The sequence below is a fragment of the Cupressus sempervirens genome, chromosome 7 (assembly GCF_028749045.1).
Source record: "Cupressus sempervirens isolate cs-2001-9-10 chromosome 7, ASM2874904v1, whole genome shotgun sequence".
In the NCBI taxonomy this organism is placed as follows: domain Eukaryota; kingdom Viridiplantae; phylum Streptophyta; class Pinopsida; order Cupressales; family Cupressaceae; genus Cupressus; species Cupressus sempervirens.
The window spans coordinates 512557579-512584667 of record NC_143124.1 but is presented as its reverse complement, the minus strand read 5'-3'; the positions used below and the strand labels follow the sequence as shown (position 1 = coordinate 512584667).

Below are 27089 nucleotides of genomic sequence, written 5' to 3'. Positions count from 1 at the left end.
AGATAACCACCAGCCACCAAGAGAATAATCCCGGACAAGGAGGGGAGGAGGGTACAATGGATGAGGCAGATAAATTTTTAGAGAAATACCAAATGGGATTAAAAGAAGTGCCCCCACCCATGACTGCTTTAATGCGGATGGGAGATATAGGGAAAGAGCAACAGGATCACCAAACATGAGGGGAAGACATAATGTAAGCAGAAAGTGGACATCAGAAGGCAGGGAAAGGGGCATGATAGAAAAAAGGGTACTTTTATTTGGAGATAGAGCTGAGAGGGTCTTAGTGGAATTAAATGACATAACACCGACTACACAAGAAATAATGAAAAGTGCAACGGAGTTGGATATGGGAGTAGCAGTGAAGGCAGCAGAGTCACTGTTGAAATTTATGCAAGATGGATGCAAGGAATTATGAAGCACCTTCTTTGGAGAAGGAATCAGAAGTGAGGAAGAAAATGAGAAATAGAAGACATCCCACATAGTGGAGACACTTGTAGGACAACCACCCCTTATACATATATTAGCATAGATTACGGGTACATTCAGAGCCACCTTCATGGAGCTTCAGCAGGCAAAAAGGGCAGTAACAGAGATCACAGAAGAGCGGGCTCTCCTGGAAGCAAAAATACAGAAGTCAGAAACAGAGTTGGACAAGGCAATGCAGGCAAAGAAATTGGCCTCGGCAGAGAAGGATCAGATGGATGCTCTGTGGTTACTACAGGCAGCACAAGCTGAGCAGCTAGTGGCAGAACAAGAGTTGGGACAGAAAAAACAGACCTCCATATTAGGGACGTGCTCCCACCCTTCCTCTTAGAAGGATGAATTGGTTAGCTTGTTTTTTGTCTTAGTCGTTGATGGCAGTAATTAATACAAGATCGCCATCTGTCTGCTGCAAAGAAAATAGAGACTTAACATTGTTTTATTACCGCAGTCGGATTAAAGAAACATCTACGTCTGTCACCATATCGCTATGTAAAGTTGTCAAAAAAAATGTCAGAGCAACAACACAACAGTAAGATTCGTGTACTCGGTGGACCTGTGCGGAAAGTTATAAAGGAAATACAACGTTTTAATCGCAATCGTTGATTTAAGATCGACGACTAGAGTTTAAAAACGCAGTGACCGTTGGAATACGAAATAAACAGTTTGGCGTGAAACAGCAGAAAAGATGAAGAAGAAACGATTTTCACAGGGTTTTCTGAGATCGCAAGAAGCTGAAAAGTCATGGAAAGTTTTCAGGAATATCTCTGATTCAGAATCAACAATGGAGAAGATGCCACGTTTTTGCATGACTAGACAATTTCATATTTGTTTTTCTTTTTATTTTGTTACTGTTGCTCTGCTAGAATTAGAAAAGGACTACAGTAGACTATAAATGTAATCTCATTTGACATTACAATGGTCAGAAAACTTGAGAGTAAATGGTTTTGTAATTCCATTTACAGTATTTGCTTTTCATGTTTTGTGGTCCATGTGATAGATTAGTTCTACATTAAGAGTTGAAGGACAATTATACGTGAACTTGTGATAATCAGGTGAATTCCATTTCATTTTGATATTTGCAGTTGAGGCAATTCCATTTACTTTCTTCATATATGATTCTGCTTCCTCTCTTGTTCATTTCATACATGTGAGATAATTCATTGGGAATTAAAGGATAATACATGTGAATCTATTGGATACTTGTTGAATTCCATTTAGTCAAGGCTAATACCCAAAGCAATTCTGTAAATCTTTTTTTTCCTATTTCTGTATTTAGATGAGTAATTTGCATAGAATTACAGAAAACATCAAGATAATCTACTGCAATCATTCCATTGGGTGTAATAGGTTATTCATATACATCTTGCCTGAGTTGTTTGTGCTTACAAACAATTTGGTTATCCTTTACTGCTCTCAGATTAAGCGCTTATAATGTCAAGACTTCTGATCTCATAAAAACATATTCATTGCATATCATTGCAAATCATAGGGAGCTGTACCTAATAAATTCAGAGGGCAGTGATAAAGTATATACACTGACCCATTTGTTGGTAAACATCCTTTTGTTTCTCCAGACATTGGGTATCAAAGCGTCAAGATTATCAAATCTAATAGGAGAACAAATTGTTAATCAACACATTTCTATTGTCTGAAATTTTTATTGTCTGTGGCATCAAAATCTAAATTGCACAATATTTACGTTTCTCCAAACCCAACACTGTATGGACCCCTCCAAATACCGCACGTCACTGGCTTGCTTCACACCCTACATTCCTAGGCCTTTCACACAGTCACCACCCTCGGACATCTGCCATACAACTATTACCAGCACCATACGACCATTCCCACTAGCTATGCCATACAACTATTACCAGCACCATATGGCTAATGCCATACAGCTATTACCATTACCAGCACCATACGACCATTCCCACTAGCCCGTATGACCACTCTGCTAGCTATATGACCAATCCACCAGCCCGTATGGCCACTCCACCAGCTCATATGGCTGACGGAATTATTGCCATTAATTTCAAAGACATCTAGAATGACTAATGAAATATCACCATTGATGTCAAAGGTTAAAAGACACTTCAAAGAGGGAAATGTAAAGAGTGTTTGGAATTGATGGTGAGAAACAATTCAAGGACACTTTATCAAACAATTTATATTAGATTATCATGATGGAATGAGTAGATCAATTCATCCAAGCTATCCACTATTTGAGCGGACGTACAACCTAAAAAATTTAAGTATGTGATACATAAGACTGATTATAAACATACAACATAAGGATGTGTTATCAATATGTGAAGATAGTATTGATGTGTCTATTTGTGTTCACCACTAGAGTTGAGAGACACAGGTCAAATAAATAAAAGTATATTATTATGCAGCGATTTAATCAGATTTGGCTAGACAGCAATAAAGACAATATACGTCACTGCATATTATACATACTGATGATTAATGGAGATGATGAAAGTATAAACAACGACCTATAAGAAGAGGCAACAAAGGTTAAACTTATAAACATCAAGAGCGATTAAATGATCAAATAAATAATATTGATATTTCTTTTAGCGTTAATCTATATGAGCATTCAAACTAAGTGACCAGAAAAGAGATATACTATCGGCAGTGACCATCTTTAGAAGAAATATATCCCCATCAGCATATTTGAGAGGAGCTAGAGCAGAGGTGTTTGTGATGGAAGTCAACAAGGATACAAACAACATAATAAATAAAGCATCCATATAAGCGGCGATACAAAGTTATGACAGAAAATGATATACAGAGAAGAGATGATACCTATGATAATAATAACATCATCCAGAGTATTTGTCGTCGGTCTGCATAAGTAAAACTAATTGATTAAACAACTTCATGCAAGGGTCCTTCCGATAGTTTAACCATGTGTGCAATGACAACAGTGTATGATGAAGAAATGTCATCACATGAAATAGTAGGAGCTGATGGAGCCCCAATTTTTCATCACAAGGATGTTCTTGATCTACAGCAGTCACCACATAGAAATTTCTTGATTTCTGATTTAGTTGATCACTCTTGTATCATATGGGATGCCACTAGAGGATGCGCAAAATCTATGTTAACAGTGTCAGAATGGTAGAACCAGTGGCATGGAGAAGTGAATAATATTTGTCGACATGTGATTGCAAAAGTTGAAACAGAAAAGCAGGGCATATCAAAGTTATATCTTTTCCACAATGAGATATTGCCATCATTTTCAGAGGATTGCAGTGGTCACCCAATGGCTCATTTCTAGTTGTTCCAGCAAATATAACATAGACTGATATATCAGATAATGGAAAAACGGATGCTATAACAGATATTCTTTGTTCTTCTCCTTGCAAATTAAAATCCATTTTTCTGGAAGCACCATGTGGCAATCTTCAGACATGCTTAGACATAGCAGAGGTTGCAGATATAATTGCATTTGTACCTCAAGCTGATGGTTACAGTAATGGAGTTGTGTACAATCAATATATTAATCTTATGGGAAGCCAAAGCGTATCTATGTTTAGAGCTCTGGGTTTGCCCAACACTATTGACTTGATTACTGACTTACCAATGGATCAAAAGAAGAAACAGGATGCTAAAAAGAATGCATTTCATTCTTATGAATGAATTTCTGGAAGATTTTAAAATCTTACTTGCAGATAGGAAGGATGACTTCCAGAAGTTAGAAAGACATTTGGGTGAGCTGTACAAAAGAGGAATCAACATCCTTTTCTTATAGCTCGGCAGTTGAAATTTCCACATCAGAGTATGATTCAAACGAGTAAGCTATACATGAGTTTCCAGTCAAGCACACAATATTGCAAGCTCATACCAAGCGCACAATATGATAAACCATAAGGCAGCAAATACAGTGCAAAGATATAACCGCATGAGTCAAAGGGTATTCAAATGCTGATAATGTTTAGTGAACAGGTCAGAATTAACAAGGATCAAAGACCAACATAAATCCCCTGAGATGAGAATTGAAGACAGAGCTCAAAGAAAAGGAAACCGCCAGAATTTTTAGACAAAGCCACGATGCTATTCAACTGATGAAAACAATGGAAATAAATGACAGTCTGTCAGATTGAACAATCAATGTTGAAGAAGACATAAATCTTTTATGTTTTGAATGGAGTCTACAATGAACACTGCATGAGGATCAGTTGTTTAACTTGTTTCGTTTCACAATCAAAGAGGCCCTGATGGGAATTCTGGAGAGAGTGGAAGAAGAAGAGGAACACACAAATCAATGATCAGCAGTCCTGTGATAGGAGGAGATATATACTGGTCACTTTTCCTTGCAGGTTCGCATTTAACATTGGAAGACATCAGGGGTACGATAGTTTGACCAAACAGTAGTACGATGCCAGATGCAGAATAAGCTTAAGAAATGGATATGACACATCAAAGGCGGCTCTGATTTGTCACAATGGAATTAGTTACAGTGGCGTTTCCAGATGTTTAGTGCAGTGCGAGCCATTGGGAGCAAGTTTAGTACACAGTGATATGCTGGAGCTTGAAATCTATTTGCCATGTCTTTACACTAAGTGCCATTGAATGAATCGGGATGTCTGGAGTTAAGTCCCATGCAACACGACAAATACCTTATAAACTCCATTGAAGGTTTGTAGTTATTAGAATTATTAAATGAAACTATAAAGCTAGGATTATGTTGGAGAGAAATTAATTAAAAGAAGAGGCGTGATTCATCTATGAAAGGATATAAGTTTTAACTTGAAAAGTCACACCTATACAAATAAAAGATATAAATAAGAGATACTTAATTTGTCAAAAAAAAGAAAAAAAAGAAGACATATTTTGAAGAAAATTATAAAAGATATTCAGGTCTTTTAAGGAGAATTAAGAATTATAAGGTTTGACTTGTATTATGAATTGATATATTATATTTTAATAAGAGATCTCTATTTGTGTTTATTCAAGGCAGAGGCAACAAAATACAATTTTGATTTGTCCTTTGTGATCAATAAGATGATTATTAAATTATTCCCGACTATACTCTTGTATTATATTTGTCATTGCATTCTTTGTTTGATAATCAGGGATAGTGTGAAGTGTATATGTGTTTCCTCATTTGTGTCTAATTGGACGTTCCACCAAAGAAGTTAGAATCCTTTTGGACAAGCATTGAATTGCATAGGTGATTTATCTTCCGCATTTGGAGTACAAGGTTAATTCATGATATTTTAATGTATATTATCTCTTAAAGTTGTACATAATAATCTTCATTGTGGTTGACTCTATTGCCTGAATAAAACAAGGCATTGGTATTTCAAATCATTGAAACGATTATTGGATTCATAGTTGAAGTTAAATGATTCTTTTCTGTATCTCCTTACAAGCATCAACCTCAGATATTGTATAAAGTTATAAACATTCAATCTTATCAAAGCATTCATATAATTTTATTTTGAACAAGTTTTAAAAGATTTCGCCAACCTAAGAACTCATGAAGTTTAAATTCGCTATAGAAAAGCTTTGAACCAAGCAACCATGGTTCAAGGAAGGTTTATTTGGCTAGGTTTAGCGAAGCCTAAAGTGCAAGGGAATTGAGGTTATTGCTGTTCATTGGCTAAAACTGATAAGAAATCCTATTGGAGAATTGACAAAGCTCTTGGATTTCCAATTTGTGGGTTTGGGAACCAACAAGATTGGCGACTCCGTTGGGGAGAGTTGCTAATAACATATATTGTGAAGTTGCCTAGAATTTTAGATTTCACACATAAGAATAAAAAAAGAGTTGTATTAATTTGTTCAGAAGCGTACTTTGTTGGAAGTGAGAATCCAAAAGATCAGAAAATCAATACATTCCTTAAAAGAGGTGATGACTCTATTTAATAAAGTTTAGTTGCTATCTTTGCTGAGGGAGAAGACTCAGAAGGAAATGGTAGATAGTTTTATTGCAAATGTATCAATCATTTCAAAGAAAACCTTTTATTCTAGATGGCATCAGGCTATCAGATCTCAGAAGATTTGATTATAAACCTAACAAGTTGTTCCTTAAGCTTTCACAACTTATACCAAAGTTCCGTAGAGAATGGAATGAATCAGCATTTCAACTTTTGTATGTGTTCTATATAGTTATAGAAGATTACAAAATTTGTGTAGAAGATCAGGGGATGAAGTTATTTGTCAGGACATTAAAAGACAAGGCGAGACAAGCATATGAATCATTACCTATACAAAGTATTTCATCTTGGAAAGAATTTGAAGAATGGTTCTTATATGAATTTCATGATGCAAGTGAGGAGGAAGAGAACATGTGCTATGAAGGAGATGAAAGCCAAAGTTGCAACATGGAGGAAGATCCTAACATGTCTCTACTAGATGCATTTTTCCATCTGGAAAGTTACGAAGGTGAATCTGCAACACATTTGGTCATGATAATGACAAGCATTATCATGAGATACTATCAAACCCCTCCATATGTGGAATTTCTAAAAAAAATCTTTGAGTTGGGAATTTTGCCAAATGACCCTAACTTTAAGCTTCTTTTTCAGATATTAGGAGAAGATGGTGAAGATGAGGAAAATTATATTGAAGTAAATGATGTTTCAAATTTGAATGGAGAAGAAATTTTTGGATAGTTTGAAGAAGGATCCACCCATGATGATACTTGTATGATAACAAATATCAGTGAATATAAAAATGAGGAAGAGGATTCTCTTAGCATGGAAGAAATTTCAGCCTTGTTAGACATAGAGTATCGGAAACATGCTGAGAAAAATGGTCAGAATTTTTTCTCAATCCACTGGAAAAAACAATTTAACGAATCAACGCTTATTCAAGGGGTCCTAGATGAAAAGGATGTTGATTCTCAAAAGGATGAACTTACTAAATGTATACAATGTGCTGATATCTTGTGTAATAGAACACGTGATGATCCAGATAAAAACTCTCATGGAGGTATGCTTGAATTCTTTATGTTCTTGTATCCATTGTTTGAAGAGGAAGCAGAAGAAGATATGTCTAAGTTCTCTTTTTTCTTGAATTCATCATGTGAAGAGGATTTTCTATGCAATCAAGTCCATCAACATCATGATAAAGATAGTAGGCCTAATGATAATTTTGAAGTTGATAAAACTCATGATATGTATTCAGAAGGTGAGACATCTTTTAATTCTTCCTATGAGAAAGAAGTGCATCAAATACATGAAGATGAGATGAAATCATATGAGCATGGTTTTGAAAATTTTCCAAGTGTCTTATTTGATCAAATTCTCAATGAAAGAGAAACAGTAGTTCTTGAATATTAGTTATCTTCAAAACCTTTTTGTGATGAGAAACATCTGTAGTATGGAACTAATTGTGTACAAGAGGAGAATGAAGCAAATGAGACTTGTTTTAATCAAATGCCTGACAATAAGGATCTTCTACTCAACAAGGACCACAATGAATTTGATGACTTCTCAAAGGCAAAACAAAAGTCAGATACCAAAGACCACATTAATGAAGCAATAAGTGTTGTCCATAAGGATAATGCATCTAATACAACAAAGGATCAAATGTTGGAGCTAAAAGATAATGGAATTTGCTTCTTTTCAAATACTCTTGCTGATAAGGACAGGGCAAATTCTGATCCTAAGCAAATGATGAAGGGAAACAATACCATGATCTAAAAGAAGGAGTTAGTACATGACCAAAATTAGGCTTTCGATAGAAGAAAGGATTGATATTCAATTTTTTGGGGGGCCTAGGGCCACCCAATCTCACTTTGCATTAGGTTAAGTGTAGATACTTGGTTTGCTCCTCTAGAGATGGTTGGAATCTCATTATGCCCACAAGGAGCGTATGTTCCCAACAAAAAGCTACTGATGGAGCCCCAATTTTGCATCACAAGGATGTTCTTGATCTACAACAGTCACCACATAGAAATTTCTCGATTTATGATTTAGTTGATAACTCTTGTATCATATGGGATACCACTAGAGGACAAGCAAAATCTATGTTAGCAACCTCAGAATGGTAGAACTAGGGGGCTTGGAGAAGTGAATTATATTTGTCGATATGTGATTGCAAAAGTTGAATCAGAAAAACAGGGCATATCAAACTTATCTCTTTTTCACAATGAGATATTGCCAGCATTTTCAAAGGATTGTAGTGGTCACCCAATGGCTCATTTCTAGTTGTTCCAGCAGATTCAATGTAGATTGATATATTAGATAATAGAAAAACAGATGCTATAATAGATAGATACACGGTGATACATTGGAGCCTGAATTCTATTTGCCATATCTTTACACTGAGTGCCATCAAATGAATCGGGATGTTTGGAGTCGAATCCCATACAACACAAAAAATACCTTAGAAACTTCATCGAAGGCTTTTAATTATTAGACATATTGTAACAACCACTTTTCGCGGGTCTTAACTAACAACTATCATACCAAAGATATACAATTATTACATCATATTCATAGGGAGACAGTGATATCAGTTATGTTCATGTGAATGAGATTAATGGTTACAATCAATTAAACAAAAATTTCATAACTAACAATTGAAAACATCAATGAATTTACTATGGAAATTAAAATCTACATACCATGGAATTCGGAACCAAAATCACTTTAGGGATGCTTTTGCAAACACCCAGGTTAGTCCACAAATATCACTTAGGATCAAATGATGATTACCACATCCAATACCATTATATCAAAATCAATCGATGAGTACCATCAAATACCACTATATCAATTAGGGCATCGATTACCATTGGATCATTTAGGGCATCACATACCACTGCATCAATTAGGGCATCTATTATCATTGGATCATTTAGGGCATTACATACCATTGTATTAATTAGGGCATCAATTACCATTGGATCATTTAGGGCATCAAATACCACTGTATCATTTGGAGCATCAGATACCTCTGTTTCATTTCCTTTCTTCCTGTTGCCAATTGTGGCAATAACATAAGATTAGAAGATATGCTCATAATCATTATTCTTATAAATGAAAGACTGAAATAACAATCCTATAGTTATATTCCATATTCAGTTGGAAGGTCAACCGATCTAAATGGTTACCAATTACATTGATGAGAAAGGTTGTTTTCATCAAAGGAAATAACCGAATTCAACGATATAAATTAATCCATCATATCTTCTACTTGTATAAATATGTTGGTGTAAATTCGTATTCACTATTTACACTTAAGTTTACTTAGGTTAATGCATTATTTTAATATTTATTTATTTAGTCACCTAAGAGTATGCATACTCTTGTGAGTTGTCATGTTGACAACACAGGAGTTCGTACCTCTTTTATGCACATGGTGTCTACAACACAAGAGTTAGCACACTAATTAAGCACATGGTGTCTACAACATCTCCACTTGAGATACACCTTGTCATTCTTATCCTCTCATCTAGAATGATGGATAAGACGTGTGCTTAGTTGTCATGCTTATCTTATCTCCTAGTTTTTTCTAAAGACATTGTAGGTGCTTCCTGAGAGGCCTTTATACACAGACACTCCTAGTGTGTACATTCATCTGCACATACAATACAAAGCAATGTATAAGGACATACTTTGATATATTGATCATACTCCTTTTTGGTCTACGGTTATGCTTGTGTTCGAGTTCTTCGATCTTGGGTGAATCTTGCCCTAAGGCAAATTCTTACAAAATACCATAAAAGTAAAAGTACTTGTTACCAATAAATGTTTGAATGCTCAACTTATCTTAATTTGATGCTCGTCTCGACATCTTGTGGAAAGGGGAAACATTGTCAAGGGCTTAACCTCCCAACCACGGACCTTAAACTTATCCCCACACTTTCTTTAACTAGAAAGGCCATTTGTTGAGTCTTCTTTGTTGAGTTAGTTGTGCCCTCCTCCTTGCCTTTTCGCCTTTTGTGTTGCTCGCTCGTCCTTCGTTCTTTTGTTGGAGTTCTTCCTTACCTTGTGTTTCTATCCTTATATTCACTTTTCAAAATTTACTCGTACTTATATGCGACTTTCCCTTGTTACATTTTTGTTAGTATATTTCATTTATTTATTTGTTTTGCATTCTCTTGCTTTTTGGTGTCATATGTATCTATTTCCATGCGTGGGTTGTGTATGGGGGTTGTTTATTATTTATTCATTTTTTTTTTGCGTATGTTTTCTTCTAGTCGTGATATGTGCACATTATATATATATATATACATATATATATATATTTATATATATATATACATACATATATATATATTTATATTTATATATTTATGTATATAAATATATATATATATATATAAATATATATATATATATATATTTATGTATATATACATACATATATATATATATTTATATTTATATATTTATGTATATATATATATATATATATATATATATATATATATATATACATATATGTTACATTGTGGCACATGTTTGTATTGTTTTGCTTGTTTTTTATTGTTATATATATTGCTCGCTTATTAGTAAGTATATATATATATTTATTCAATTTCTGATTTAGGATGGGAGTTCATTGATATTTGGACACTAGTTTATATTAACCACATGCATACATACATAAACATATATATTGAGATGTGTTTGTGTTTTTTATGTTTTTAATTTTTACTTTTATTTTATCTTTTTATTATTTTTTAGTCTTATTTTTAATTTATGTATTTATTTATTTATTTTTACTCCTACATAAATTGTTTTTACTTTTATTATTAATGGGTAATATTATATTGTATATATTATTGCATTTTTGTGGCTTATTCACATGTTGACGCTATGTTTTGGTTTCTGTTTTGTTCTCTTATAGGTAACATATTCTTCTTCTATATTTTTATATTTTTACTTATTCTACCTCTTACCTTTTGTTTCCTTTTTGGAGTTTTTTTATCTTGTCCTATTTATTTCTTGGTTATCTCTCTTGGTGCTTTCACTTTGTGTCTTGGGTGGTTTTGTCTCTCCCCCGTGCTTGTTTTTTGTCTTTATTTTTATTTTACTTCTTTTGACTTGCGTTGGGGCGTGTGCAGTCCCTCTCTTCCAGGTCTCCTTAAATTGGGACCCTGTGCCAAATCTGCATCTTACATAATTTGACACCTCTTGCTCTCTCTTCCCGATGATGGATCACGTAGTGTGATTCGAAACGTTGATGAAAAATCTCTACACAATCTATTCCAGAAACTCAGCATTATAAATCATGGATTGTGGAAATTTGATTGCATTAATAGAAAGACCCTCCCTACCTGGAATAGACATGGAACACCTTGTCAGCCACTGAGCATCCTAATACTTAAACACACCACTCAACTTGACACCAGAGAATGAATTGGACATGCATGAGCTATTAAATGTTTATTTTAAGAATAATTTATATTGTTATGTCACATCTGATTCTATTTCATGTTATTGCAGATCTCACCTCTTCACCCTTTTCCTTGGCCATACAGTCGGGTGAGTCCCAGGTGTTTAAATATCAGAGTAAACCAACTCATTTTGCTGATCGTCAGCTAATGTATGAATATCACATGTTTTAGTATATCACAACTTCTATGGTTTGAGAATAACATCTTAAGACTTGCATAATTACCCATTGATTCTGACTACAGCAGTAAAATAAGGATGTACAAGCTTGTTATGAACATTTGGTCTTGACTCAGCATGGGAATAACTGACTCACTGAGAACCTATTCGGTGATACTGAACAAAGATGAAGTACAGTATTTTATGGATATATGCCTTTTTGCTGAAAGTACAAATGCAGTAATAATTGTTAAAAAAATTATATTTCTTTTAGGTATGGGAAATCAACCACGTAACCTGGAAGTTTCTGAAGATAAAAAGAGCCTTGGCTGAACGCTATCAACCAATACCTTCATGAGGGAAATTCCAAACACAATCTCAGTGTGACTATGAATCATGACTTCCAGCAAATTGGTAATAAGGAAACGGACAATGGAACAAAAATATGTAGAGGTATATCGCGAGGAGGGAGAATTCGATTCCTCTTCTTCAGGTTTCTCACAACCCCCTAATATATGTAAAGGCATTCAATTTCTCTAAGCTTCCAAGAAGCCGTAACTCTTAAAGAAATGTTTTGCCTTCTTGGATGTCGTTATAATATGCCAAGTGCCCATTTCGGTTTCAAGAAAAGAATTGAATAAATATGGAAAAGAACTTGAAGGTTACAAATCAAAAGAATATTATAAACATATTTATTTACTTGCACGTAAATATATCTTATTAAGATGGCATATAGTAATGTTTATTTAAGGTCGTATCTTTTAAATATGTATATCTAAATATATGTTTCATTTTGGAAGATTTATTTTATCTTCTTGTACATGCATAAATGTACATATTAAATAGATAAAATCTTGTATAAAAATAATATTATGATGTCACCTTTAATTTATATCTGTGTATGTACATAAATATGTATTATAATGATGTGGTGGAAAAGTCAACCAAAAGCCATTTGAGGTACGTATTAATTAAGTTAAAATGATTAATATTTTAAATGTTTATTTAATAGTTCATGCGTGTCTAATGTCTATATCTTGTTATGTAGTTGTTAGGTCTTCAACCATGGTGATTCACGATTCATACCTATTTGCCCAGTGATGGTGATGCTCTTGTGCTCAATTTTTTTTTTACAATGCTTCCACCCCTTCCCCTTTGACGTGCTCCCTATAAGGAAATTCTCCGCAGTTAATTCATATTACCATAACAAGTTATTAATCATAATTAATCATAACGGCTATCCGCCTTTTCAATTCCATGAATTCGTGATAAATAATCAACTAGCATGTTATCTTCATATGAAATCAGAACGACTAACCATCTTACCATTTCACAGGATTATAACAAATTTAACTGTCAACTGATTTCATGTGAACCTCAATGGCTATAGGAATATTTTAAATTGGGTTGAAAATTGGGATGTAACACATATTAAATGAAGCTATATTCTGCGATTATGTTGGAGGGAAATTAATTAAAAGAAGATATTATAATATAAATAGAAGAATAGTGAAGCAGTGAGGCTAAGAAGACAAAGAAAAGAGAGTAGTAGTAAGTGGGTGTTGAGTAGATGAAAGAAGAATGAAAAGAATAGAGAAATATATATATATATTCAGATTTTTAAAATCTGATATATATTTATATTAAAAGAAAAGGAGAGGCAAGAGTAATAAGAGAAGTATTAAAAAGAAAAATATATATTTAGATTATTATCTGATTCATATATAAATATTAGGATATGTTGGTTGGTTAAAAGAAAATACTTCTATTTAGAAGTTGACATAGAAGAAAAACAAGAGCGAATGGAGTGGGTGTGTGCTGAAGTTAAAAGATCCATACAGATATAAGAAGAGGAATTGTGTGTTAAAGATATCCATCGTCAATATAATAAAGCAACATAGCCAAGGTGGAAAAGAGGTTTGTTTGTAGTGGGTTGGTACTCATGAAGACAAGTAGTGGGGGTTGGTGCTTCCAGTAGGTTGATGCTTGCAAAGTGTGCGAGCTTCTAGTGAATTAATGTTGTTGAGATAATGGGTGTTGCACACATTGCATAATATTGTTATATTTATTAATTTTATTTTATTATGTAATGTTGCACCTAGATGGACGTGCAACATGTAAAGATTCCCATGGGATATACTTGATGAGTTGTATTGTAACATTGTGATAATATTTTATGTAATTATTTAATATTGGGAAAAAGAATTAAAATTTCCAATATTAAATGTGGGGTCAATGAGTTAGGTAGCACATGGTTTATGAAATACCACTTAGTGGTTTTGTGGGACTTGCTACTATATAAGCAGCCACAAAGGTAGTTGGTGTGAGAAGACAAAAAGGGCAAAAAAGGCAAGAGTCAAGTAGGACAAGGTTTGACAGGTTAGCTAAAGGAGCATTTGTGAAGGTTGGAAGCATGGCATGGGATGTGTGGATTCATGCTTGTTCACAAGGATTGCTTGGTGGTTGTTATAGATTTGAAGACTCTCATGGTTGTATTGCAATGGTATTTTTTGCTGAATAATACATGGTGATGGATGTTTTTGGAAGTTGGGTTTTTTTCCCTCAATGAGGGTTACCCAAGGTATATCTTGTGTCACAGTTTTGTGGGTATGTTGTCTATTCTCTTGCATGTGGATTTTAATTACATATTCATTTCAAATTTATTATGGGTTATGTGGAAACGGTTATATTCTTTGTTGCAAGTTTCCTTACAAATGTTTATAAACATAGAGATTAGAGCCTCCAGTAGGTTGGAGCCTACAAAACATTACAAAAGAACAAATTAATAGCATTTATTCGCCGTGGCTTTCTCCCACATTGAATTTCCATGTGACTAATTCTTTGTGTCATTGCATTTATGTGCATAATTGTTGATGTCAGTATTTGAAAGTTATTCTGTGGATAAAAGTTTTAAATTGTAAAAGTTATTATTATATAGATTCACCGCCCCTCTTAGTATAATTATGTGCTCTTTAATGGCCACTCTACTAGCCCGTACGACCATTTTGGCCAACACCATACAACTTCACATGCCGTACAAACAAACCTTTGCATCTCGATCATTGGTGATTTGGGTTTCATCTAGTACCATTATAGTGGTATTAGAGTCAATGATTCCGCTAGCTTGTGGACAATGAATGCAAGTTTATACCCAAAAACGAAGATGGTACCACTCAGTTGGTAGAATGAGAGATTCACAAGATTCCACTGCTGAAGTCATGTCATTGCTGAGAGAGCTCACCAAGAATCATTTTTAGATCGATGACACTCAACAACTCATGGAGGAAACGTTATGAAAATTGGTTGAAGGCAGAATATTTGGTGAGCACAATAGACACACCGACGACTCAATTACAGGAAAGACAAATCCTCATCCTACACGTTCTTGGCCCTCCATGTCGACCTTTCCTCCGTGAGTAAAAAGCACCTCACTAAGGATGGGAACCAACTTTTGAAGAAATGCAAGAACCGATACGGGAAGATTGGAGGATTGCCAATATGGAAGGGGATATATTTTACAAAGATTATACCGAATTAAGAATAAGTACTCAAGTGGTGGTAACTGTGGTTATTTCAATGATGATCTCAAAAGGAAGTTAAGCAAGGTAAATTTGTGATATTGCTATCAGGATTTAACTGTGTGATTTTGGGTCAAACTCATTGACCCATGTTTCATGAGTAGTGATTCAACATGAATCCATCTCTCATGAGAATAAATGGAACACTTAGCAGTCATTGGATCTAGGTGATGCTTTGGATCTGGATCAATCTGTGCACAAGTGTGGGTAATGAAAGCCGATACCTACTTCCAACCCAATCCGTTGTCCAAAGAGAAAGCCATTAAATTTGCCACACTCCACCTGGAGGAAGTGCCACATGAATGGTGGCATCATGGTATGGCTACTTTCAGACATATCCAAGTAAATACTTATGCCAAGTTTATAGAAAGACTTATTGATCGGTTTGATGGCAAAGATCTTGAACTTAATTTTAAAGAATTGACACAACTGAGGCAAATCGAGTCGATTGACAATTACATCACCTAGTTTCAAAAACTCTTAGTAGTGGTTAGTGGTATCTCAAAGAGGCGACAATTGTGCTATTCATTGATGATCTAACTGAACTGTAGAAGGGATGGGTAAAGGGGTTCAATCCTATGATCCGCTTTGAGGCAATCAAGAAGGCTCGGAGCATGATGTCAACATCAACCTCCACTTCTCGGAGTTATCCCTACAACACCAAACCACCGTTGGCTCTGAAGGAAAAAGACAACAAACTTCCTTCAAAGAAACCATTGCTAGATGAAGCTACTAGAAAAGAACTTAGTAGTAGAAAATTCTATTTCACCTATAAGGAGTTGTGGGAACTTGGGCAAGATGCTTAGGAAAAGGAAAAATACACTACATTGAGGTCATGTCAAATAGTGAAGAAGAATAGGAGGATTCAGGACTCAAAGGGTATAGGTGACAGGAGGTTCCCAAGGAGGTCAGGTTAAAGTGCAAACAAAAAGCATTGGCGCAGTGGTATAGGGCAAAGGCATCATCACTCTTGCTAGTAGCCCTAGGTGCATAGTTTTTAGGGTACAGGGAACCCTTCGAGGTTAGAGGGTCATAGTGATGCTGGACAACAAAGCTATATATGATTTCACAAATTCATCACTTGTGAAGTGAAGAGGTCTACCTACGGAGGCACATATGAGATTTCAAGTCAAGGTGGTGGGAGGAACTCTCTTATCGTGCACCTACTTGGTCCCACAACTGAGCATTACCATAGGAAACCACACGGTGACAAATGAATTTTTTATAGTGGATCTGGATGACATGGTCATTTTGGGCATCTAGTGGATAGAGACTTTGGACTAATACACACAAAGCTTCAAGAAAATGGATATCTCCTTCGTAGTTGATGGAAAGAAGGTTGTCCTAAGTGGGATGGCGAATGATGGACCAAAGGAGGTTTCAACGTGACTGATGGAGGCCATCTTCTGACATGACGACATTGCTTGGGAAACACATTGCTTCATTTTGACAAAACTAATAAAGGGGCAACAACCATACTACCAAGATGATGTGCTTTAGGTCATTTTGGGCAAACATGAGATGGTTTTTTTTGACATTCCACCTGACATACCTCTACACTAAGGTTTTGAGGACACTATCGAATTGGAGGCTAACACCAATCCTGCCATTACCATACCTTACCGCCATCCCAATGATTTTCAAGATGAGATTGAAAAGACAATTCGGGAGCTGCTGAACAAGGGATGAATCCAACCCAATTCTAGTCCCTTTGCATTATCACTAGTTCTAGTTAAAAAGAAGGATGGGACATTACACATGTGTGTGGGCTTCCGTGCGTTGAACAAGAAGATAAAAAATAGATATCCCATTCCTAAGATTGATGAACTACTTGACAAGTTGCATTGACACATTTTGTTTTTCCAAAATAAGCTTCTGCTCCAGATATCATTAGATTTGCATGGGAGAATAAGATGTAGAAAAGATGACTTTCTAATGTCATGATGAACATTAAGATTTTTTGGTCATGTCATTTGGGTTAACAACACGACAACCAAATTGGAGTCTTGCATGAACTGCATACTCAACAAATAATTGTGTAAATTCCTTTTGGTATTTTTTGATGACATCCTTATTTACAGTAAAACATGGGAAGAGCATTTGAAGCATTTAGATGAAATCCTCAAAATCATGGAGACGCAGTTGTTGTTTGCCAAATGATTCAAGTACAAGTTTGGGATGATAGAGATATTATACCTAGGATTTATTGTCAAAGGATATGGAGTTCAAGTTCACCAAGAAAATATTCAGGCTATTCTTGATTGGCCACAACCAAAAACTCTCTTAGTGCAAATTCTTCAGATTGTGTAGTTACTACAAGAGGTTTGTAAAAGGATTCTCTTAGCTCAGTGCACCATTGACAAATTTGACTAAGGGATCTTTTTGGTGGAGTGAATAGGTGCAACACACATTTGATAAATTAAAGGAAGCAATTAGTACTAGTCTGCTTCTTGCATTACTAAATTTTACTCAACCTTTCATCTTGAAGTGTGATGCCTCCAGTGAGGGGATTGGTGCAGTATTCATGTAGGATTGACATTTGATAGCTCTTGAGAGTTGGAAACTTACACAGGGTGTGTTGTTATGTTCCATCTATGATAAAGAGATGTTGGCCATCATGTACGTCCTGACCAAGTTTCAACAATATTTGGTGGGTGCCAAATTTGTTGGCTGTACCACTCGCAGTAGCTTGAGGTACTTTCTGGATCAGAGGAATCTAAATGAGTGAACCAAAATGGGTTTCTGGATCAGAGGAATCTAAATGAGTGAACCAAAATGGGTAAGTAAGATGCATGCCTTTGATTTTGATATTGAATTTGTGAAAGGAAAGAATAATGCCGTTACAAATGCTTTGTCAAGTAAATCTACCGTATTATCCTAGGTTTCAACCGATTGGAAGGCATATTTGTTGGTGGAATATTCCAAGAACACTTTTGCATGTAAGCTAATCGGTGGCAATATTTAGGACGATCAATGCAAGTTAGTTGATGATATCATCTATTACAAGGATAGAATCTACATGGTACTTGAATCCATAATGAAACAATTTTTTTTGAAAGGAAATACACTCGTTGTTGGACGGACACCCTGGATTCCTCAAGACCTAAAGGCAGATCAGGGAGAGATTTTCATGGAAGGGATTTAAGAATGATGTCTTGCAATATGTTTCGTAATGTGTGATATGCCAACAAAACAAATCCAAACACATGTTACCGGCGGGCTTGTTACAACCCTTGCAAATACCAGAACAAAAATAGGATAATATTTCCATGGACTTCATCACTAGACTTTCGAAGGTAAATGGCAAAGATTGCATTTTTGTAGTGGTTAACCAATTGATGAAGTATGCACATTTCTTCACTGTCTCCACCGACTTCCAAATTGCACAAGTGGCGGACTTATTTTTCAAGGGGGTTTTCAGCTTGCGTGGGTTGTCACAAAATACAGTCATCGATAGGGATAGTTGCTTTCTCAAAGATTTCTGGGCAAAATTGTTAAGGTTGACAGGGACGAACTTCTTGCCAAGCACCAACTATCACCCCAAACTGACAGACAGATGAAAATTGTGACTAAATTGCTGGAAGGGTACCTCTGAAACTATGTTTCATTACAACAAAGGGCATGGGTTAAATGGTTGCATCTGGAGCATTGCTACAACACCACTTACCACATGTCAATTGGGATGGCACCATTCAAAGCATTGTCTAGATATGAATCCCCCTCATTTGTGGACATGGTTTTAGGAGACATCCGTACGCTGTGAGAAAAGGACTAGCTACAGTAAGAACACGATATTTTGATGTTTTTGAAGGAAAATCTCCAACGGGCACAAAATCAGCAAAAGATGTATGCCAACAAGCATCAATTGAGAGAAGCTATGAGGTGGGTGATCTAGTATACCTTCGATTACAGCCGCCCATATAGTCATCCTTGAAGATAGATGGCAAAGAAAAGTTGAGTCTGTGTTTTTAAGGTCCTTATTGTGTAACTCGACACATAGGGGAGGTCGCCTATGAAATTGAGCTGTCAGAGGGAAGCCTCATCCACAATGTCACCAAGTATCCTACCTGAAGAAAGCCATAGGGAAAAATATCATCATATCGGTTGACTTGCCACCTCTCAATGAAGAAAGAAAACTGGTATTGAACCAACCGAGATCCTCGATGCTCGAAAGAGGAAACTAAGAAACCATACTATCAAGAGTTCTTTGTATGTTAGAAACATCTATCGCTGGATGACTCCACTTGGGAAGGCAAACAAATACTGGACCAAATTTGCACATGATGGAGATGCTGCAACCATGGTGGAAGAAGCAGTTGAACCTGATGGCCTTATTGCTCCCATCTGTACTACCATCACAGGAACCTGAGTTAGAGAGATGATTTTCTGGACAACATCATAGCTAAAGACATTGAGATGGATGATTAGAACATTGTGGAGTAGACGATACTAGATAGATCTCTGATTTTTGTTTACAGATTTGAGCTTTTTGTTTGCATATCGGTGATTTAGCATTAAACTATATCTTTTTGAATTTCATATTTAAATATGTGATGATAGTATCAACAATTACAAATCAGATATAATCATATGCAATGCTCAGAAATCAGTTATGCAATGTGAGCCTTGAACTATTTGACTCTATATGACACAATATTAAATGACTGATTGAGTAAATGACATGACTATTTTGTATTAGTCATTGACTCTTTAGTATTTGCCATTGGTTAAAATGTTTAAACTTAAAATTTTTATGTTCATACTTCAAAACTTTCCACCGTTCTTGTTTTCAAAGCACTATGTTATGAATCTATGACATTTCTTAGAAAAAATAAAATTATATCTCCAAGTACCTTCATCTCCTATTTTTGGAAAATAACCGTACTAGTACCAAAGCCCTCCAAGTTTTCCGGTCTCTAGGTAACCTTGCTACATCCTAATAGATCCTTTCATTTTTCTCTTTTCCTTCGCTTCCTTTGTAGGACCTTTATTTGGATGTAGACATTTCTTCCACCTTTTGACCCATCATCTAGATATTTGGACTTCTAAGTATCCACTTTCATCATCCGTTTCTGCATCTTTATTTTGCAAAGTGCTCTAAGGCCTTTTCTATTGCCTTATTCTTTATTACGGGGACTTCATTTGGATGTATGGATATTTTGCTTTCTACTTAAACATCCTGTCCTAACGTCCATTCTTGCACAATGAGCTTCCTCCAAATCTTCAAATTACTTAGTTCCCTCTTTCTTTGGTGTAACTTTTCTCAGACTTTAGGATTTTCATTCCTCTATCTAGTTTCAGCCTTTGATCTTGACTCAAAACTTTGCATGTCCATTTCTGACATCCAACTTCACTTTGAATTCCTGCATTATTCCTATTTTCATTCTCCACTTTATAACGTATCCAAAATTATTGTTCAATTTGACCCTTACAACTACTAATTAGCTTTTTCCACCTAGGAAATTATGCTTATCTCAAGTACATGAATCCCAAATTCAACATTGGTGGTGGATGATGAAGGTTGCCATGTTACCATGAATTGGATGGTTGGAATTTCAGATGCAGGTAATCCTTTGCCATCCCTTAAGAGGCCATTGTTTTCAGAAAATATCATAGGATTTTAACTTACTCTGCACAGAACATTAATGCCATCTGGTCATTAGTTAAATTTCCATAAGGATGCAATAATCAAACCAAGTGCTACAAATATAATTTCATATCACATTCAAATGGTTTATCCTTTTTTTCATTTCCACACAACTTCAATGCTGAACAACTATTAGGGTTCCAAATTTGGCATGTCTATCTGCCATGAAAGCAACTGATTTTGCAAATCATATAGAAATAGCGATCTTGTAGTAGATGCTATCTATTGAATGTCTCCTTGGGAAGTTGTATTTTCTAGAAAAATTCCAAGCAGGAAAGTGTGACAAGTTTTTCTTAGCTTGGGGTTTTCTCTTGCTTCATTTATTGTGGTGATTACTGTACTGTTTTGACAAGTGTCAGAATACTTTAATGCACTGAACATGTAATTTATAATGGTTTTTCAAATATTGCATATCTTTTTTTGCAAGTTTGGAGAGACATTATTAAGAATGTCTAGTTATTGGTTTTGTGTTGTTTTTGCTATTTCAATTTGTTGTTTCTTCTAGTTTATCGCGATTTTGTAACCCAATATGAGACAGCACTAAAAATTTACATTATCTTTAATTTATAGTGTAGGAGTGAGAAGTTAGTATCCATGCACTTCATGATTCAATATTATTCATAGGGAAAACGTCTGAAGTTACTCATAATTTTTTTTCCATCTTACAGAACTATGTCACACATATCTCTTATTAGATCAATAGAGTTTATATGTGCAGTAGGTTATCTTTGGTCGAGTGAAAACTCTTGGGTCTAGGCATACTTTGGTTTTGATTGCAAGTTTGTCTTTTTGTATGCCTTCAACTGTGATTAAATCTTGTTAATGATTATCTTAGGAGCACCTTCCTGGGTTCAGCTGAATTCAAAGTGGGAGAGATAATTTACTTTCAATAATTGGCCTATCATCACTCACATTTTGTTGATGAAATAGTCTATCGATATTCAAGAACAGCGTAATGAGCTTCAATGTCTTTATGTTCTTCTAGAAGCATGACTAATGATTTTAGTACCTAACAAGACCCAATTGTAGGCCTCAACTAGAAGGAAGTTTGAACTCAGACTCAGATAGATAATTCAGTCTCAACAATTGGTCTATCATCACTTGCATTTTGTTGATGAAATAGTCTGTCCATATTCAATAACAACATAATGAGCTTCAATGTCTTTATATCCTTCTAGAAGCGGGAGAAATGATATTAGTACCCGACAACACCCAAGTATAGGCCTCAACTAGAAGGAACTTTGACATTGGCAAGTACACCCTTTCTTAGGTGTTCTTGGAACATAAAGGCTTTTTATTCTTTATTTTGAAATAGTTTTCTTAATTGACAATACACAAATACTTAATGATTATACTTTCTTTTCTTCTCCGGATCATCATAATCATTCTTCTTTGATCAAAATGAATCCAAAAACAAAGAGAGATCCAGTTTTAGAATTAGTAAGGGCTATCAGTGGTCAAATACAGTGCTTGCCAAATGTACTATTTGGATAGAAATTGTTGGAAATACATCAAATTTCAAAGTGAAACTACTTGTTAGGTTTTGTTGATATTTCTAGATGTTTTTGCATTGGAATATGTATAGTATGTTTTTTTTGATAGGTTTATGTGACTGCCGGGTCACACCCATATATTAAATAAAACTGTCCATCGGCAGCCTGATTGGGTGGATAAATCTGTGACCTAGTACAGTGAGGAGCCAAACCAACAAATCTGGCTCATTTATCATCATCCTTTTTATGCCCGGTCTATCCTACTGTACTATTCTTCAGCTGGTATCAGTGCTAACATATATACATACGCAGCCAAAACTGTAGTCTTGTGATGCTGGATTTGACCTTCCTTCTTGTTGTCCTGCTTGTCATCCACATCCTTCAATAGAGCAAAGGCCCATTCGCTGTCCACAGCTTTGATCCCTTCACTGCAGTTTTTCCGAAAATTAGTGCCCGTCCTAGCCTGACCTTTCCTTACAGCTACATTCATGCTGCCACCCTATATTAAAAAAAGATGTACTCTCAAAATTTGGGTTGAATTCTGTCATCCAGAATTTATCCTTGTCTGGGTATGGCTCTTTGGAGGTAACCCTCGAAGCCTATATACCCCCTTGTCCACACCAATTTGACCGTGAGAGCTTCCACCACTGTGATTTCTCCCATTTCTGTTCAGATATTTGTCCCCTAACACCATTCTCGGTGCATGCAAAAACAACCCAACTCTAGACTTGAAGACTTTCACGAACCGTCTCCCTAAGATGTCACCATAGAAGGCCATCTCTCTTTTGCCAGCAGGCAGATGCTAATCCATGTTGCTCTCCACTTGTTCCATTGCAGTTATTTCCATCTGGACTCAGCTAAACAGGCCAGTAATTATTTGGTTGGCCTTTGTACTCTCCCTTCCTGCATTTAACTCTTCATGATGTTTACTGCCCCATTCAATTGGCAGGCACATGAGATTAAGCCTGTGATCAGGAAAGGCGGCGGCAATAAGCATGCCACTCCTCTATCAATAAGACTTCAACCTCTTCCAATGTTAAATCAACTGCTGTCTTTGCTATGTCACCCACAATATCATTTTGTTTGCGATATGTATGTGTAATAATGGATGCCTTGAATGATTTGATTGCCTCTTGTATTTGGCTCAGCCAATTCCACAATTTCCAACTTGGTGTTACTTCTGCTTAGATTGTATTAGCTACAATTTGCGAGTCTCCTTCCAGGTGGATTTTATGCTTTCCAGTTTCCTTCCTACCCACAGGCCCAATAAATCTGCTTTGAATTCATCTTTGTCATTGGTTTCTCTCCCATTTTTACTCCCACCATCTTAAGCATTCTGCCTTTCGTGATTTCTAATAACATATCCTACTCTATCTAGCCCAAGATTGCTACTTTTACAAATTTTTAGGATTTATCTTCAACTTTTATCAAATTAATAGTATGTTTCCAGAAACAAGGAAACATGATTAGAAGCAATGTCCGTGGAGGTTGAGCATGAGAAATCCATGTGCAATGTTATAAACTGCATCTGAGGCCTGGGACTCCTCTGAAATGGTCTAGAAATGCAAATTAAGCCAAAAAATAACCCCACAATGGCCACATTTCCATTCGTTATTGCAGGAAAGAAAATGTTGGGCAGGACATTCCAGAATTATTGTAATACTACTCGAACTTATTTTCTGCTCATTTGCACTCTAGAAAAGTGCAAATTTGACTTTTCTCTTTCCTCTAAATTTCCAAAACCAATTTGTAGTCTGGTACATGGATTAATGTTTCACCTAATGTTTTCTAAATTACAAATAATTATTTAGGTATGCAAATTGTTCACACAAAAGTTCTATATGCAATGTTCTAGAATTTTTGTATTTTCTGTCTCTGAGAGAAAAATTATACACTTTTAGATGGGGAAAAAGTCAATGAGCAAAATGACAGTTTGCATGAAGATATATGAAATGCAAAGGGATAAAGTTTATGCATTGGTTGAGCTTGTAAAATGAATTGCAACTTAAATAACAAAACAATGTGATGTAAACGTACAACTGTTTTTTAGAATTTGATGACTATATTTACCAAAAAATGCTTTCCTTTTTTGCATGAAACAGAAGCCACAGCTAAGGGTACTGATAAGGAGAATGAGGTTGGTAAATTTTGCTTCTTTCAGTATGTGTACTTTATGTCTGCCAATTTCAGATTAAAAAATGTAAGTTAGAATTTCTTGGTGTTCAAGGAAAAAATAGAATATGGTTGTATGCCAATTCAAGATACTGTCTAGATGGGTAAGCACGATTTGGTTTGAGTTAAAAATCAAATATTGCATAATTTGCATTCACTGTAATGCTTTAGCTCAATAATCTAGCCAGAAGAATGACCTATATTCTGATATCAACTCAGTTAGATACTATTTCTGAAGTAGTGGCACTTCTAGTTCGATCTTCACATTTGTGCTACACGGTTGTATTTTTCAGTCTCTAGAAGTGATAGCTCAAGAAGCATTGGAATGCCCATGTCTTGCTGATTTACGAGATGGTCCTTGTGGAGGGACATTTTCTGTATCCTTCAAATGTTACATCAAAAGTTCTGCAGCTGAAAAGGTAATGACACTATTTGTAATAGTTCTATCTTTTATAAATTTTTTTCTTATCTTTGATTTTGAAAAAATGTCGGTCACATAAGAATGGAAGCTTTAAATCATTTTGACTTGTAATCTTGGGTTTATTATATATTAGCACTCAATGAATTGGAATAAATTGGACTTGCTTTCTTTTTCTGTCACATATTTCAAATTTGGGCACCTCTTGATTTACTTTTATATTTCAATAAAACAATTTCATGCACTTGGAATCGAAAAATTGACAACTAAAATAATAATGCATTTTCTAAAAGCCTTAGTATGACTAGAAATATAGCTGGGTTTATCTTCCTATTCTAACTAGTACACTAATGTCATCTTATCAAGCTAATCGTCATGGCCAAATGCACATAATTGAATGAAACTAACTTTATAGATTCGCAGGATTTTCTGTTGTCCATCTTCTTGCATTTTGATCTCCCCCTCCAGTCTTGATTGTTGGTGGAAGTTGTGTATGTAGGCTTGGTAGCCACTAATTTTGTTTTATTTGAGTTACACAAACATGTTGAATAATTCATAAGCCCAGAATATGTTCTTGTTTTAGAAGACATGTTTCCCATATATTATGGGAAAATATAATGTACCTAACTATATTCTATTAGGGAATAAATCAATAAAGCTCTGGATGAATATGTTTCATTGCTTTATAACTCATTCACTAGTTACTTGGAATAACAGTATTTATCCTACATGCATGGGATAGTAGTAAAATCATCAATCTTAAATATATAATCATAGCATATGCTTTGTAGGAGGTTTTGCACTGATGAAGTGGCATTGCAAGGTTTGACTCCTCAAAATGGCTATTCTATTGTGTTGCCCAACCTTAAGGGTTTAATTTGTGAATATATTGCATATTTTTATTATTCTATTAAGGTTCGTTACATTTGGGATTAGAGGTCTCTCTAGGGCAAAGAAGAACTTTTTTATGCGAATTATTTGTATTTAGGGATGGGTTTCTTGCAGAGGTTCACGTGTCATGATTATTTAAAAAGAAACAAATTTAGCTCATTGGAAACAATGACTTTTATAGCTATTGTAATGATCACTTCTTGGCCTTAATCAGTTTGGTGATAATTAACCTATTTCTTGAGTTCTCGTAGGCCAATTGGTAAGAGAAAGGGGACTCTGAAGTCCTTGGTGGATGCAAATTCAGTACTTACGAATTTCTATTTATGAAAATAGGCCCAATTGTCAGTTTGGAGCATGATGACACTTTTAAGAAATGTTTTCTATTTTTAGTTAGTCTTTGATTGGCTCCAACCATCTTCCCGCCACTTCAATTTCATCATAGTGTGGGCAGAATTGAATTCCAAAGTCTTTGTGAAATATTTTAAAATATGTTCAAGTTTCTAATATTAATTGATAAAATATCTTCTTAAGCGTTATATTCTAATAAAAATGTTTATGTATCCCCTTAAAAGTGCATGCCTAGGGAAAATGAAGGGGGTTTGCACATGAAAAAATATTTTATAATTCAGTAAGTCTTTTGAGTTTTACATGATTTTTTTATAATTTCAAATTTCCTTGTTTTCCCTCCAAAAGCTACAAAATGAGTTTGAGGGTATGTATTTGCATTTATGCTGATAATTGATATTTTTATGCTATCAGAATGAACTTAGGTTCTTCCACAATCTTCCAAGGACAATAAACCACTTCTGATTTCTAGTTTTGGTTTTAAAAAATAATCCCTTGTTAGTTGGCGGCGTTTCATTTCAAGAATCACTATTGTTG

General features: G+C 35.2%; 1 protein-coding gene across 4 annotated transcripts in view; it reads left to right on the top strand.

Annotated features, from left to right (window-relative positions):
- Positions 1 to 27089, top strand: part of MIA40 (Cox19-like CHCH family protein) — a 74853-nt gene that overhangs the window by 10393 nt on the left and 37371 nt on the right. For 3 of the 4 annotated variants that reach the window (XM_089791826.1, XM_089791827.1, XM_089791829.1), the window contains 2 exons: positions 24829 to 24863; positions 25192 to 25317. In XM_089791826.1, coding sequence (XP_089647952.1) covers positions 24829 to 24863; positions 25192 to 25317 — 161 coding nt within the window. Of the gene's footprint in view, positions 1 to 21045; positions 21152 to 24828; positions 24864 to 25191; positions 25318 to 27089 lie in introns of all 4 variants that reach the window. The other variant, XM_089791828.1, reaches the window with a different exon arrangement.